The sequence below is a fragment of the Aulostomus chinensis genome, chromosome 19, assembly GCF_037954235.1.
Source record: "Aulostomus chinensis isolate RoL2024-O1b breed Wild chromosome 19, RoL_Achi_v1.0, whole genome shotgun sequence".
Classification (NCBI taxonomy): domain Eukaryota; kingdom Metazoa; phylum Chordata; class Actinopteri; order Syngnathiformes; family Aulostomidae; genus Aulostomus; species Aulostomus chinensis.
The window spans coordinates 13,781,758-13,797,070 of NC_141338.1; the positions used below are offsets into that span (position 1 = coordinate 13,781,758).

The 15,313-nt window shown below is 42.0% G+C and overlaps 1 protein-coding gene across 2 annotated transcripts in view; it reads right to left on the reverse strand.

Moving 5' to 3' along the window:
• Positions 1-15,313, reverse strand: part of mmp17a (matrix metallopeptidase 17a) — an 88,380-nt gene that overhangs the window by 31,228 nt on the left and 41,839 nt on the right. For both annotated transcript variants that reach the window (XR_015110410.1, XM_086187539.1), the window contains exons 2-3: positions 4,613-4,745; positions 3,433-3,568 (exon numbers count right to left, since the gene is read on the reverse strand). Coding sequence is in view for 1 of the 2 variants with exons in the window: in XM_086187539.1 (XP_086043665.1) it covers positions 3,433-3,568; positions 4,613-4,745 (269 nt within the window). In the remaining variant the exon portion in view is untranslated. The remainder of the gene's footprint in view (positions 1-3,432; positions 3,569-4,612; positions 4,746-15,313) is intronic.

The following is a 15,313-nucleotide window of genomic DNA, read 5'->3' on the forward strand; positions in this document are numbered from 1 at the left end:
ATAGTCTCTACACGCACTGCTCCCACCGTGAAGCCAGGAGGAGGTGTGATGGTGGGGGGTTTTGCTGGTGAAAACTGTTGAGGATTTATTCAAAATTGAAGGCTCACTGAACCAGCATGGCTACCACAGCATCCTGCAGAGACCTGCCATCCCGTCCGGTTTGCATTTAGTTTGACCATCATTTATTTTTCAACAGGACAACGACTCCAAACACACCTCCAGGGTGTGTAAGGGCAATATAACCAAGGAGAAGAGTGATGGAGTGCTGCACCAGATGACCTGGTCTCTACAGTCACCTGACCTAAACCCAATCCAGAAGTTTTGGGATGAGAGTGAAGGCAAAAGGACCAACAAGAGCTCAGCATCTCTGGGAGCTCCTTCAAGACTGTAGGAGAACCATTTCAGGCGATGACCTCATTAGGCTCATGCACAGAAAGCCAAGAGTCAGCAAAGCAGTATTCAAAGCAAAAGGTGGCTATGTTGAAGAATCTGAAGTATAAAACGGGTGCTGAGTTGTTTCACACTTTTTTGTTGACTACATAATTCCATATGTGGTCATTCGTAGTTTTGATGCATTCAGTGAGAACCTACAGTGTAAATAGGAATGAAAATAAAGAAAAACCATTAAATTAGAAGGTGTGTCAGGTGGCACAGTGATGCAGAGGTCAGCACTGTCGCCTCACACCAAGAAGGTGGTTGCGGGTTCAAGCCCCGGCTCCATCTCCATCTTTCTATGTGGGGTCTCCATGCTCCTCCCACAGTCCAAAGACATCAAGAGGGGACGAGGCTGATTGATTCTCTAAATTGACTGTAGGTGTGACTGTGAGTGTGAATGGTTGTCTGTCTCTGTGTTGGCCCTGTGATGGACTGGTGACCTGTCCAGGGTGAACCCTGCCTCTCGCCCTGAAGGCTGCTTGGATAGGCTCCAGCCCCCCCACAACCCTTAACAGGATAAGAGGTAGAAAATGGATGGCTGGAAGGATGGATTGAGAAGGTGTGTCCAAACTTTTGACCAGTAGTGTATAGAACTGGAAACCTGAAAATCAATAACACCTTAAAGATCATGCTAGCGGGGTCAATATTGCAGTGCCGAAAGAACAGAGATGAGGAGAGAATGATGAATAAGGGAGTGTTGAGACCAGGGTATCCCATTTAATATTGTATATGTGTGTGTGTGTGTGTGTGTGTGTGAGAAATGAGAGAGGGATGTTAGTTTAGCTGGGACAGGTGAGCAACAGCCACTTGCAGTCATAATCTTTCAGAATAAGTGTCTCAAATCCAGCTTTAATAATAACATTATTAGTTATTATTATAATAATAAAGCATAGCCGCTATCACGATGCTGCAATGATGCAGTCATTTGTTTCTGTCATCACGCGCTTTTGTGTTGCCCTCACAATGCACGCAATGAAAACACACCATCTTACATTTTCTTCTCCATCAATCTCCTCATCTGACAGTACGGATCAGGTGAGTGTGAATCAGGTGTGTTTTACCTTTGCTCGGCCATGCCCCTCACATGACCAGGTCATTTTAATCATGAACAGTGTAAACTGCATATTGAGAGTATTTTTCCTTTAAACCTCAAAGAGCCATCTGTCGAAGGTTCTCATTGTTGCTAGCTGCAAAAAAAAAACAACCAGTACCCATCTTCAAACACTTCCACGTTCCTTTGTTGGGAATGTCATGTCTGCATGAGAAGAAAAACTATGACTGTGACAAAAGACACTCACCTGATGTCCCAGGAGACGTCCCGCCACCCTCCTGATTTCTAATGTTGATCAAGGTAACTGTTCTGCGTTAGATCGTAAATAACTGGGTTGGCAGTGACAGCCACCCCTGCCAGTGGTGACAGTGATGAAATAAGTCCCGCCCCTCTTGATTTTGATTGGAGACATTCCCGAGGAGCTTGTTGGTATTACAGAACCGAAGTAATTTTCAACTGGCAGTGCCGTGAGGGAAGAGGGGAAGACAGCTACAGAGGGAGGACGTTGAACCCTGCAGGCGCTGAACTTGATATAAAATGAGATGCTGCCCGTGCACTCAGGCTCTGGCTGATTGAGGCTCTGCTACTTAAAAATTACACATAAGTGACTTCAGTATTTGAAAAGAATTTCTCACACCTGGAGATCTAATTACTCTACATGTGGAAAAAACACCTCTCTGTTTCTGACATTACTCTTTCAAATATTCATTGAAATTCCTTCCACATTTTATCCACGGTAGCAGGAATGTGTCTGAGAGGGGAGAGAAAGGCTGGTGTTTATTCGAGGTCTCTCTATCTACTCTGCCACTGTTGAAAATGCTCTCCCTCTGAGCTAAGAGTGATCCAGAAACCAAAAGATTTCCGCCTTGAGGGAGAGTCATCTAATCTATCAAAGGATGCAGAGAGGGAGAAGAAGGAAACACTGCATATGTGGCTGGGACGTCTAGCTCTATGCACGGGGAAATGGCCTGGGCTGAGTCGGGCTGTTCCAAACCCGGTTGAGCTGGACTGATAACCTGCTGACACTCACCGTAGGATGTATTAAGGATGCTGTGAATGTTAACGCCTGCAATTAATCTCCAAACCCTTTATTTTTTAAAAATATAGGTTTGCTTCCCCCATTTTAACTGGCACCAATGATCCTGTGTCGTGCTTCTTCTACTTGCGTTAGCGCCCTGTACACTGAGCCAGAAAACAACGTGTATTTTTAGACTACTGCCCTCAGCATTCTGAGCTTTAAAATCCCACAAAACTTTCAAGAACCCTTAGAAAGTCTTATTGCATATAACCTCAAGACATGAGCTTTAGGATCTCACAACAAATGTCTTGTCATTTATGATCGGATTCACTATTTTCATTTCAGATTTATTGGCTGCTTTATTGTTTGTGGGTGCCCGAAAAGGGAGAAGCTGCTGTGATGAATAAGATGAGCACATACAACTGTTGACAAGCTAGAGGAATAAGTAACTTAGACACAATACCGTGAAAAACATACTTAGTTGATGCAATTTTCAACATCACTATGCGCAACATTGAGGTTGATTCTCAAACTGTGGTTTGAGATTTTGGTTTGTGTAAATATGGAACCTCAATATTTGCAAAGTTGCACAGTTGTACGCTGTTACTGAAAACATTTACGTGGTCACATGACATTATATTGAAAATAAAGTGCGTAAAGTTTATCTGTCGCTGAACATTATTGTACAAAAATAAAGGGCTCACAATATGATATCACAGTACAATGCAAGAATATATTGATATTAGGGGCTGGAATATGGACACGGTGTCGTGCATCATATGTGCATACATTTTAGAGCCACATTTATGGAACCATCAATTATTGTTGATGATTAATTTTAATTTGACCACTAAATCAATTCATTCTTGCAGCTCCATCACAGTGTGTATCAAAGCTTCTCATGTGAATCCTGATCATCGTTCTCTACCTCCAAGATAGGTGCCTCTTATTCCACTTGTTCTGAGGGTTCAGGCCTCGTTTCCTGCGGCCCACTGTTACCTCAGTCTCAGACACATCTGGCAGAGAACATCTGGGTGTTTTCATAAGACCCAGCGTGGCTTGATCTGTAGAGGAGAGGGAGAGGAGAGGAAACAATGAAAACATTCATTAAATCTACCATATGAAAATAGCTTCTTTAACAGGGATTAAAGGAATAAAGTACGTATGGCAGCTGATAAACTGTCAGCTGACTCTGAATTGACATGCTTTTACTCATTCAAATCCACTTTGTCGACATATCGCCCCTGAATCTATACCACTTGATCATCAGGGACATTCCTCTTCACAGTCCTGTCCTCCCTGAGAGAGCTGGGTAGATCCAGTCAAGCTGCCTTTAACACACTATTATTAACCAGGATTCTCTCACGTGTTTGGTATGTTTTTGTGTTGTTATCGTCCTCCTTTGCTCCATTTATCTTGAAGCTTTTTTTTTTTTTATTCCCATTTTGACCAGAACTCTCTTTCTGGTTAAATAAAGTATAAATAAAAATATGTGCATGCACAGAAGGTCACGCATGGCAATTTAGCTCATAAATCAAACAAGCTATCTTGTGCAGAATCAAACACACACTGCTTTTCAGGCCATAAATTATACTTGTTCACACACACCAATGGCCAAATGATCCTCTTTTGGATGCAACAGCAATCATACAGCCATGTATGTGAGGTGGAGAAGTGGAGCAAATGGTAAGAAGAGCCTCAGCTGTGGGATTGTGTTGTGAACAAGTGAGAGCAAACAGAATATAATCAGTATTCTGGTTTGGACAATTATCAATCACATATACGGGACTATTATTCATCCTGCAATGGGCCTAATAGCGTGTATTATTCATCTTTACAAGGTGCCTCAGTTGTACTGTACACTTTTGGGAAATCGAAGACCATTCGATAGAAGAGAATAACACTGGAGTGAGGTTCAATATAAAGCTGTTTTGTTTCTCTTGGTTGGATTGTATTACAGTGGGACATTTACTGAATATTTTGTCCTCCAGATCCAGTTAGGAATATAAAAAAAAAAAAAAATTCCAATAGAACTTGTTCTCTCATTGTCACTTACTGTAGCGGTGCAGTAAACGAACACACAATCTCCTCTCACTACGGCCACATACCCAAGACTCCAGTCTCCTTCAGGCCTCCAAACTTCTGCATGGCTTTGATGGCCTTGGTCAGGGCCTCCTTGGTCTGAAGCTGCCCAGTCACAGGGTCAGGGGGCGGGAGGTAGCCAAACTTGCTCAGCCAGTCCTGGAGGTGGGAGGGGGGACGGGGATGGGGATGGTAGATTCAAGAGTTCAAGAGTCATCCAAGGCATTTCAACCACTCCAAGAACACAAGAGAAGATCTGACACCTGTTCTGGGAGAGCTTTACAGTCCGCATGCAACATTTTGACCACATATTGGACAGTTGAACACGCACATAAACAGCAGAGGAGCTCATACTAACGTTATTAATGGCTGCACTATGTCGGACCACAGTTGTTGCCCAAACACTGGATTTGTTTCTGAAATCAGATTTTCTTTTTCTGTCCACATTTTTCTTTGCAAGTGATGACATGAGATTTGTGCGTCCAGACATCAAAAACCAACGTAAAAGACGCAAGTTTTGGACGGGAAATTTCCACAGACAAACAGCTCGGGAGTGACAAAAGACATTTTTTAATCTTATACAACCGTCCGAAGCATCCACACTGAGATGCATCTGAAGAAATCTGATTTTGAACCCCCACCAAAATGAGATTTCAAATTGTTTCAAATCTATCTATATACAATCTGGATCCACCGAAAATCTGATTGGGCTGTCAATCAGAACAGGTCTTAGATGGAAAAGAGCCATCATTAATAATAGTTCCAGCTATAAAATCATATGACTGAAACTACAATTCTGTAACACTGTAAATTCCCATTTATATATGAATTTATATTTTAAAATTCATTCATGTTATTCCAAAAATATCTAATTCCAAATTCTCATTCACTGTGAAGACAAATATAACCCAGTGAACTATTATCCAGGTTTTTGTAGTGCAACTTCTGCACTGTTTGCAACACCATCATTTTGTAAACCTACATTATTAATTCATGTGAGAGTTTAAAACAAACAAGGAGAGCATCTTATGTAATTTGTAGAACTGTATCAGAGAAAAATGGAGAGAAAAGAGGATTCTCCTGCCAAAGCAAAGACACAAGTAAGGGCAAACGAGCCTTTTTCTTCAAGCACTGGTACATTTTTCGTGTGCATGCGTGCTTGGTTCGTTATTTTTCTGGCTCCAAATATATATGTTTGCGCCAAGGTGATGAGCGGGGATGGGGGTGGGGGTGTGGGGGGTAGAGCTGAGGCTGTGTTTATGCTGATGAGTTGTCGCGCTGCTATTTCGGTAGTCATTTTGGCATGAAATTGCATTTGTGTTAAAACCTGCTTAGACCACCTTATCACAATTCATCACAGGGACATTTTGTTGTTTTGGTTGCGTGTGCATGCACACACAAGCACACAGGCATGCACGCACACACACACACACACTGTCATGCAGAAAAGTACAAATCAACTTTCCAGATTTTTTTTTCCCCATTTCAACCACAAATGTTTATATGTCAGCAGTTGTGGCACCGATACGTCAGCTGCATGTTCAATCGACCAGGGACAGAATATTTTAAATCTTGACTTAACAATATTCTGATTGGTTTAGGAGTCTTTCTTTTAAAGATACTGTCTTGGTAGAGCACCTGGGGTAGGACTCGGTCGTTGTGTCGGAACAGTTGCGAGTGTCCAGGTGTGCAGCATTAAACAGCTCCTGCCTTCAAATTCTGCGGTGCAGTTTCAGAAATGCTGGAGGTTGTCATAATACTATTATTTTTCTGATTTAATTGTGTTGTCTAATTTCTCTGCATACTTTATCAGATTAAAATCATCAGGAGTTCCACTTGAGGCGGGAAAATGGTGCAGTGGTTAGCATTGTGGTCTCACAGCAAGAAGCCTGGAGCACAGGATCTTTCTGTGTGAGTCTCCATGTTCTCCTGGTCCTGTGTGGGTTCTCTCTGGTACTCCAGCTTCCTCCCACAGTCCAAAGACATCAAGAGGGGACGAGGCTGATTGATACTCTAAATTGACTGTAGGTGTGGCTGTGAGTGTGAATGGTTGTCTGTCTCTGTGTTGGTCCTGTGATGGACTGGTGACCTGTCCAGGGTGAACCCCGCCTCTCGCCTGAAGGCTGCTGGGATAGGCTCCAGCCCCCCCCCCCCCCCCCCCCCCACACACACACACACACACATACAACCCTTAACAGGATAAGCAGATGGATGAATGATTCCACTTTGTTTGTTTGAACCCAAACAGCTTATGAAAACAATGTTTCTCTTGTTTGCGAATATCAAAGTCATATCTTCATGGGCAGCAGTGTCAGTTTTAAAGTGAAGACTCTACTTCCTGACGATTAATTTTCATTTTGAGCCAATTATCAAGATTGGCCCCAATTACAGCCCACCACCCTCAGCCTCTTTCTTGTTTTAATTGATTCTTTGTATCTCTGCATCTCGCTGCCTCTGCTGTATCTTGTTCCCTCAGTCCTCTTCTCTCTCATCTCCATCCCTGGATCTGATAGTCAGTCAGACAATTTGACTTTTAATGGGTTTCTGATCAGCACTCAAGAGATGACGGACGCTGATCGATAAAGAAGAGAGTTGTTCTCTATTGACAACGCGATCCATTAAGTTAATGCTAGACTGGAGATTTTATAAAGCTGGTGATGGGTACTGGCAACCTCTCATCCTTGGGTTTGCTTAAAGAATCCACAAGACCCTCACGATGAGCTGGGTTACGTTTAAGAGAATTTCAACCAATTTCGACTTCTATGAAAATGGAGGAAATCTATTTTTCAAAGACATGTACATTTGATGCCTTAACAGGAGAAACTCCCCAATGGACGTTTAATCATTATTAAGCCAATATCGGCAATTTATTGGCCATGTTAGCTAAACGTAGGCAAAATGGCTAAGTTTGACTGACGTATTATGTTCTTACAATAATTGCCCTGTAGAGCTGCACTGACATGATTTTTCACTATTAAACTAATAACAGGAAAATGTTGAGCCTCTTCTTTTGAACTATGTATGAGGGATCATTGCAAAAAAATATTTGCTTCTTTTCTAAATATAGATACATATAATAATATCAGTCCATCAGTTCCCACAAGAATCCCCTGTCGGTAACGCCATGGTTTAAATCTACCTTTATTTTTGCGGTCTCCTGGTTTATGACACTTGTCAATTTTTCTGTCAAATATTATCAATGACCCGATTTTTGTCCGTACTCCATTCATTCTACCACAAGTTTAGAACTGTAAATTTAACCTTTTTGTTTTAAAGCTGCTTTTCGAAGGCTGGCAAAGCCACTCCTCCCCAAATATACTAAAATTATAGTACAAAGTGTGTTTTTGTGGAATCAAGTGGTAATTTTAAGACAGACTCTGCATTGGTGTGTGGGTGGGTGTCATTTTCAATGCTCTTCAGTTAAGTCAAGTTAGGTTTCGCTTCCTGAAAGAAGGACAGTGTTCAATTGTACATTAATTACAGTAATTGCAAGAAATAAAAAGATGGATGCACTTGAATCAGAAGAAAGCTCATTTTCATCCGTAATCCTTTTACGATAAACAGCAAATACATGACACAACACAACAGCAAATACAAAATACAGCATAAAAAGCACAATAACCATCTTGAAAGTGAGCAGTAGAGAGTTGGTATAAAGACAGTAATTTACCTAAATATAAGGTTTGTAGTGTAATAACAGGGGTTTTACATAAAAAGATGACCTATTATGAATTGCAAATGAAAGCTTAGTGTAATTTCTCGTGTTATTGAGCTGTGTTGGGTAATAACTGAACATTTTAAATCCTTGATAAAGGAGGATTCATTGCAGGGCTGTAATATTTTACTACATTGGTATTGCAATATCACATTTTCATTACATTTTTAACATAAAAACTGCCTTTGTATGTTCCTGTTTTAGTAATTACAGACAGCCGGGAAGAAATCCAGTCCTTTCTAGAAATGTTTCATTTTCGAGACCTGAGTGTAATACCTGAAGTGAGTGGAGAGCAGAGGGGCTGAAATGGTGAAGAAAATCACCACCTCGATGTGTATAATGAGGTAGAGAAGAAATGAAGAAAAATGCAGCTGGCACTGACTCTCTTCAGCCTTCCATAGCACGAATGTTTGATGCTCAAAGTAAATAGTAAAAACCCTGATCCCAGGTCGCAACAAATTGACTCTTAAATAACAGAAATGATTGCTGGAGACAAGCAGCCTTTTTATGACTGTTTCGGATGTGGGCTTTCAGCGGTTGTTAGTTGAGGCAGGACTGAAGTATTGCCTTGAAAGTGAGAAGTACTACCAAGCAGACATGAAGTACTACATGCTGGTCAATGTGCACAAAGGTTGTGAAGAAAATCAAAGCAGCATCTTTACACCAAATAATCCTGGCCCCCCATTTGTCTTCCACACCGAGGGGAGAAACTGAATCATTTATGGATCTATATGTCATCTCGTACACGATGACTGGGAGAGGAAACGGGCCGTTTTAAATGTCAAGGCCACGTCTGGCTCCTATACTGGGCAGTACATCAGTGAGCGGTTAAAATGAAGGACCACTGGGACGCCACAAAAGAAAGAGTGGTGCTCACGCTCAGAGACAGTGGCCAAATGTGTTCAAAAGTCTGAGACCTCAGCTTGTGGTTGACCAGAGTCTCAGCAGTCAGAGGGCAGTGGTGAGAAGGGGGTTGCCATGAGCTGGAGCTGCACATGTCACGTGCATGACCATGCTGGAATAGAGATGTGCCTCGAATGTGTGTGTAAGAGAATATGGGACGTTAACATGGCTGGTTATCATCTTAAATTTGATTAAAACGAAAGCCTCCTTCTTCAGCATCATCCTGAGCTACGCAGTACTGAGATACTGCATCCAGTTGAGGGTCCTGCAGCTTGGTGCATCAGGAGCCTCCTGAAGACAATCTTGTAAAGTGGTTGAGAAGATGGTTCTAAAACAGATGTGCAAAATGTGGAGACCAAGGACCACCTGCCAAATGAATAAGTTGGATCAGGGAGAGGACCCAGTCTTGCCTCGCTGGGGCTCATGGATCTCCTGCAGACGAGGAGAGCAAGGACTTCCCTAACAAGCTGAAAACTGCTATTCTTTCTCCAAGGATTCTGATGTCAGGTGAAAAGTCAGTTTTCCTCTTCTAACTTCAATGTAAATAAATAATTTGGTAGTGCTGCTCTCTTTGAATTCCCCAGTGCTGTAATTGTTTATCCACTGTTTCAAGAGACAAAACGTAAGGAAGGAGGAGCCAAAAGTGGAGCCTGTGTGATAAATCATGACGTATAATTGTTAAAATTCTGAATTCAAACTGTACTAAAACCCATGGTAAATATTGTCCAGCATCATTCAAAGTTAGTACCATATTTTCTGCACTATAAGGCGCACCTAAAAGCCTTTAATTTTCTCAAAAAACGACAGTGCACCTTATAATCCGATGCACCTTATATATGGATCAATATTGGTTAATTATGGCTACCGTAGTCAAGGAGCGTCGCCGAAGTAACAGCGGTAAAAACGGTCAAGGGGAATTCCATCCCACACCACTTGTGTGTGTATAAAGACCCCAAAATGGGACCTTTCAAGAGACACGCTTACGACGCAGAGTTCAAACTCAAGGCTATCAGTCATGCAGCTACCAGTACGTACGGTACCGTATTGTGAATGCACTAACATGTTTTGGGAGTGAACGGAGTTGTCAGAACGTTGGTTTGTATTCTATTAATAAAGTTTGGCAGCTGCATCTAGTGAATGCATAACGCAACCCCAGCCACTACAGTAGTTTCTATTCTATGCGCCTTATAATGCGGTGCGCCCGGTATATGAAAACAGTTTTAAAATAGGCCATTCGTTGAAGATGCGCCTTATAGTGCGGAAAATACGGAAGCACAGATAGCATCAACGAAAAGATCATGGAGGGCAGTGATGGCGCTCTGAGGATTTTTCAGCCGATTAAAGAGAATTTACACAAGTAATGAAGCGTACATTAAATTTTCAAGACTGGGGAATGGATCAGTTAACTCTGTGGATGTGGGTCACATGTAGATGGCTTGAAGACAGAACACAGCTGGGCTATGTACTAAAAACTAGGAATGAACTGTCCCACTTTCACAGAGGTAATACGTGCCTTCACTGCTGCCTGGTTTTGGAGTGCTGTGGGACGCTTGAATGCAGAATCGCAGCAAAAGGAACTGTTTAAATCTTATGAGTCATCAAGTATGCAAACAGTAAGTGCGATTCAAACTATTTATGGTTTTCAATACACAATACGGCATTCAGTGCACATTGAATACTTTGAGCAGATTTTAATCTCGCACACTGAAAACTGTAATTGTAATCATTGCAATCATGATACTGTAAGAAACATCCACAGTGCAGAAACTCACTTTAAACTAAGGATTATTGACAGAAATCAGATGAAAGTTTGGCCTATTTATTGGTACTGCATATGTTGGGACTGTGGAAATGCTGACGTATACACAATATACAACAAGCCAAATTGCTACAATCGGTGGCTATGTTAAACTTTTTAATTCAAACCAAAAAAGGCAAAGCTATTGCTAAGGGTGCCTTGGCAGTACAACGAGATGTTATGAACCACGTTTGATGATATTTAAGGTCTGAAATCAGAAAAGGAAATGAGCAAGGTAGTGTGACAAGAGGGCAAACACCTCACTTTCCTGCAGAACCAGAAAATGTTGTGTGCTGTATTGAAAGAACTGAAGCTGCTAGTGCAAGTTTACTCTGTTTAAATCTGTGATTAACTGCAGCATGAGAGGGGGGATGCAGATGGCCGGGTCTCCAGTATTTAATCATGCGTTATAGATATAGAGACACTGAACAAATTATGACACCAGACTCTAATACTCCACCAGTACCATATTATCACACTTCAAATGAGAGGAATGTACAGCCTGGTGCACTTTTAGCAAGTTCTTTGAGTTCTTTCCCTGTTGTGTTTAAATAGCTGTGGTGTGATCAGCATGTTGATTTTTTTGTTTGTTTGTTAGTTTTTTTTCTCAGCATTTTCTGTCTAAAAGTTATCGAGCAGTACCAAAAACTGAGCGAACAAGGAAACAAACTGCTTCACCAACTTACAAGGTCATGTGTCAAATTTATTTAAAATGCTGTGAAGGAAATATAAAGGTGATCTGAGAGTCCTTGACGGGGTGTTATTGTGCCCCTCCAAAAAAATACTTTTTTTTTTAACGTTCCACATGGCCAGTTGTAAAACCATGGCTGAAACAACAAAATAATCCTGCACTTGTCCAGCAGATTTATAAGGACAGGAGAGCTCTAAACTAATGCTCCAATTTCACATACCTGGATTCACTAATTCATACAATATAAGAGTATGTTCCAACACCTAGATGTTATCAATATCTGCATGGTATACATAAATAGCTGCAAAGAAAGCAAAAGGCTTTTATCAAACTCAATCACAGACCGTTAGCTTGTTTTTACTAGCACACGGTCCTCTGTCTACCTGCAGCAAAAGTTCCCAATGTACTCCAGGGAAGGTGGATGGCCCCTTACAAAGGGCCATTTAGTCTCTGTACCACAGAATGAGAGTCTGGTTTGCGTTGCCGGCAGTAAGTTGGACTTGTTCCCAGTGAGGGTTGGACTCTGCCAAGGCTGCCCTTTGTCACCGGGTCTGTTCATGACTTTTATGGACAGAATTTCTAGGTGTAGCCAGGTGATGGAGGGGGTTGAGTTCAGTGGCAGGAGGATGTTGTCTCTGCTTTTTGCAGATGATGTTGTCCTCTTGGCTCCATCAAGCCATGACATCCAGCAGTTCGCAGCTGATTGTTAAGTGGCAGGGATGAGAATCAGCACCTCCAGATCTGAGGCCATGGTCCTCTACCGGAAAAGGGTGGCCTGCCCACTCCAGGTCAGTGGGGAGGTCCTGCCTCAGGGGGAGGAGTTAAAGTCTCTCAGGATCTTGTTCATGAGTGAGGGCAGGATGGCGCGGGAGACTGACAGGTGGATTGGGGTGGCATCTGCAGTGATGCGGGTGCTAAACCCGTCCTTTGTGGTAAAGAGGGTGCCTAGTCAAAAGCAAGGCTCTCAATTTACCGATAAATCTACGTTCCAACCCTCACCTATGGTCATGAGCTTTGGGTAATGACCGTAAGAACAAGATAGCGAGTACAAGCGGCCAAATGAGTTTCCTCCGCAAGGTGGCTGGGCTCTCCCATAGAGATAGGGTGAGAAGCTCAGTCATCCGGGAGGGAGTCAGAGTAAAGCTGCTGCTCCTCCACGTCGAGACGAGTCAGTTGAGGGGGTTCGGGCATCTGGTGAGGATGCCTCCTGGACGCCTCCCTCGGGAGGTCTTCCAGGCATGTCTGACCAGGAGGAGGCCTCGGGGCCGACCCAGGACACACTGGAGGGATTATATCCCTGGCTGGCTTGGGAATGCCTCGGGATTCCCCCGGTAGGGCTGGTGGAAGTGGCTGGGGAGAGAACGGTCTGGGCTTTCTTACTGAGGCTGCTGCTCTTGTGCTTCAGACCCGGATAAGTGGAGGATGATGACGATGACAACAACGACTTTATGTCCAACATTCAGTGTGAAAGAACCAGTATCGCCTTTATTTAAGAAGGCTGCGGAAGAAGTGTGTAGTGTTTGTGAGTGACAGGTAAAAACACACAAAGGCATTTGACGTTTCAGTACTGTGTGAAGTGTCGATGAAGGTAATTTCTCTCTATCTGACTTTTTTTTTTTGTTGTTTTAATGACCATGACTGACTGACTGTGAGTCACAGCATGCATGGTTGAGTGAATGTGTGCAAAAGCAAAATAAAACCTCCAAGCAGATACAGAGAATAAAAGAGAGGGGAGAAAAAAAATACCACATTTGAAAAAAAACAAAAAACAAGTTAACGTGAAGATGGAAGGGAAGGGCCTCTGATGAGGTGCCTTGAGTCTTAAGATCTACTCATTCTCATGAGAGCCGCCTGTTGTGCGGCCTTGTAAACATCAAACCAAACCACTGCCTATGATTTCACACACCACAAGATGAAGATGCATGAATAACACACACACACACACACACACACACACACACACACAGAATGAAGGAAAAACCTCTATGTGACGCCGCTGCTGTAAAGAATGAGTAAGGACAATGTGACCAACTGTGTATCTGCATTTCATGGATGTGTGTTTCAGCTGTATTGCCTGTATTTAAAGAAGTGTTGCATTGTAGGTAGAGCAATTTATTCGCTTCGGTGCCCATTTTGCTTGTTTACTGTTCTGTAAAAACTCATTTCAAATAGAGTCGATTTCAAAACACTGTCTCAAAATGACCACAAGTGCGACGTCACAAAACTTTTAAGAGTGGCCTTCAGAAGTCTTTGAGTATTTCATAGTTAAATCCTGATTTGGGAGGTTTAAAATGTTACACTGAAAATATAATCAGTTAAAGCAGACTGACGTGCAATGTGTAAGAAGAAGTAACCGAAATTACAACTGAAACCATCTCAGAGGGGCAAAATCCTCCTCTCAGGATATTTTAGTCGTGTGATGGATTCCTTGTCAGAAGTAAATATAAGAGCTCAACATGCGTGATGGTGGGACAGCTCACATGTTTGCTGAGTACATGCCGAGCTAAGCAAATCAATTCATGACCAAAAAAGGGGACAGTTTTCCTTTTCAAAGTTCACGAGTGGATTTAACTGCCATATAATGTTGGATTACAAATATGGTACAAGGAGTAGATTAACATAGACTTGAAAAGATTACATGATTACACGATTATGTTTGGCAAATAGAATATTAGATGAATAAGTACAATAGTTGAAAAATTCAATAAAAAGGATATTTGAATGATAATGAACATAGAGTCAAACAGAAAAGTGAATCAAGGTAAATTATTCTGAACATAGAAGGTAAGGTGAAAGGTCTGGTCCACTTTACTGGATGAAATCAGGTTCACTCTTCTGTAACTCGCCAGATGTTAACTTGCTGAGAGGATGGAGTGGGATGAAGTGAAGGGATTTTTAGAAGCAGTGAAACAGGTTTTTTCATCATCCTTTCCCAGTAGGAGGGAAAACAGGAAAGAGGAGCATTATTGTTCATTTACTGGTCCCAGCGTCCTGCTGTATTTTCAATTATCTTCACCTACTAATTCATGACTGATTATTGTTACTGTTGGAATTGTGTTCAATGTTACATAACGAGGCTGCAGTAAACCAAACTGTCAAAGAGCACAAAGGTGAGAAGTTTGTATTCCAGAGCTGTGTGTTTGAACGGTGGGGATGATGGATCAGTGACGTGTCTCATGTTACTTCATGGAAGGTTCATGGTCCAGCGTGAGCTATGGAATCTACATTAGTCGGTGAAACCTCACCGCCGCTGATATCAGATACGCAAACGACGTCAGCACCAGCCCATGTTCCAACTCTAAGATGGTTTACCAGTTCCACATGTTAGAGCTGCACAATGTGGTAAAATGTTTGATTGTGACTGTTTTGACTGACACTCCAATAGCAGTATGATCCAGGATGTTCCAGGGAATGTTAACTTTGAAGTAGTAATTCTAATTTTAATTGGAAAAGCCATTAAAATCAGAATTTTGGAAGAATGTGTATGTGGTTGTTTGTAGAGAATCTGCTTTATGGGGAGGACATCTCTGCACTACCACAATATTTAAATTAAAATGGTATCAAATCACAATTAATCTTTGCTTTGTAATGCACCTTTCTGTGATTTGAAAATTCCAGTA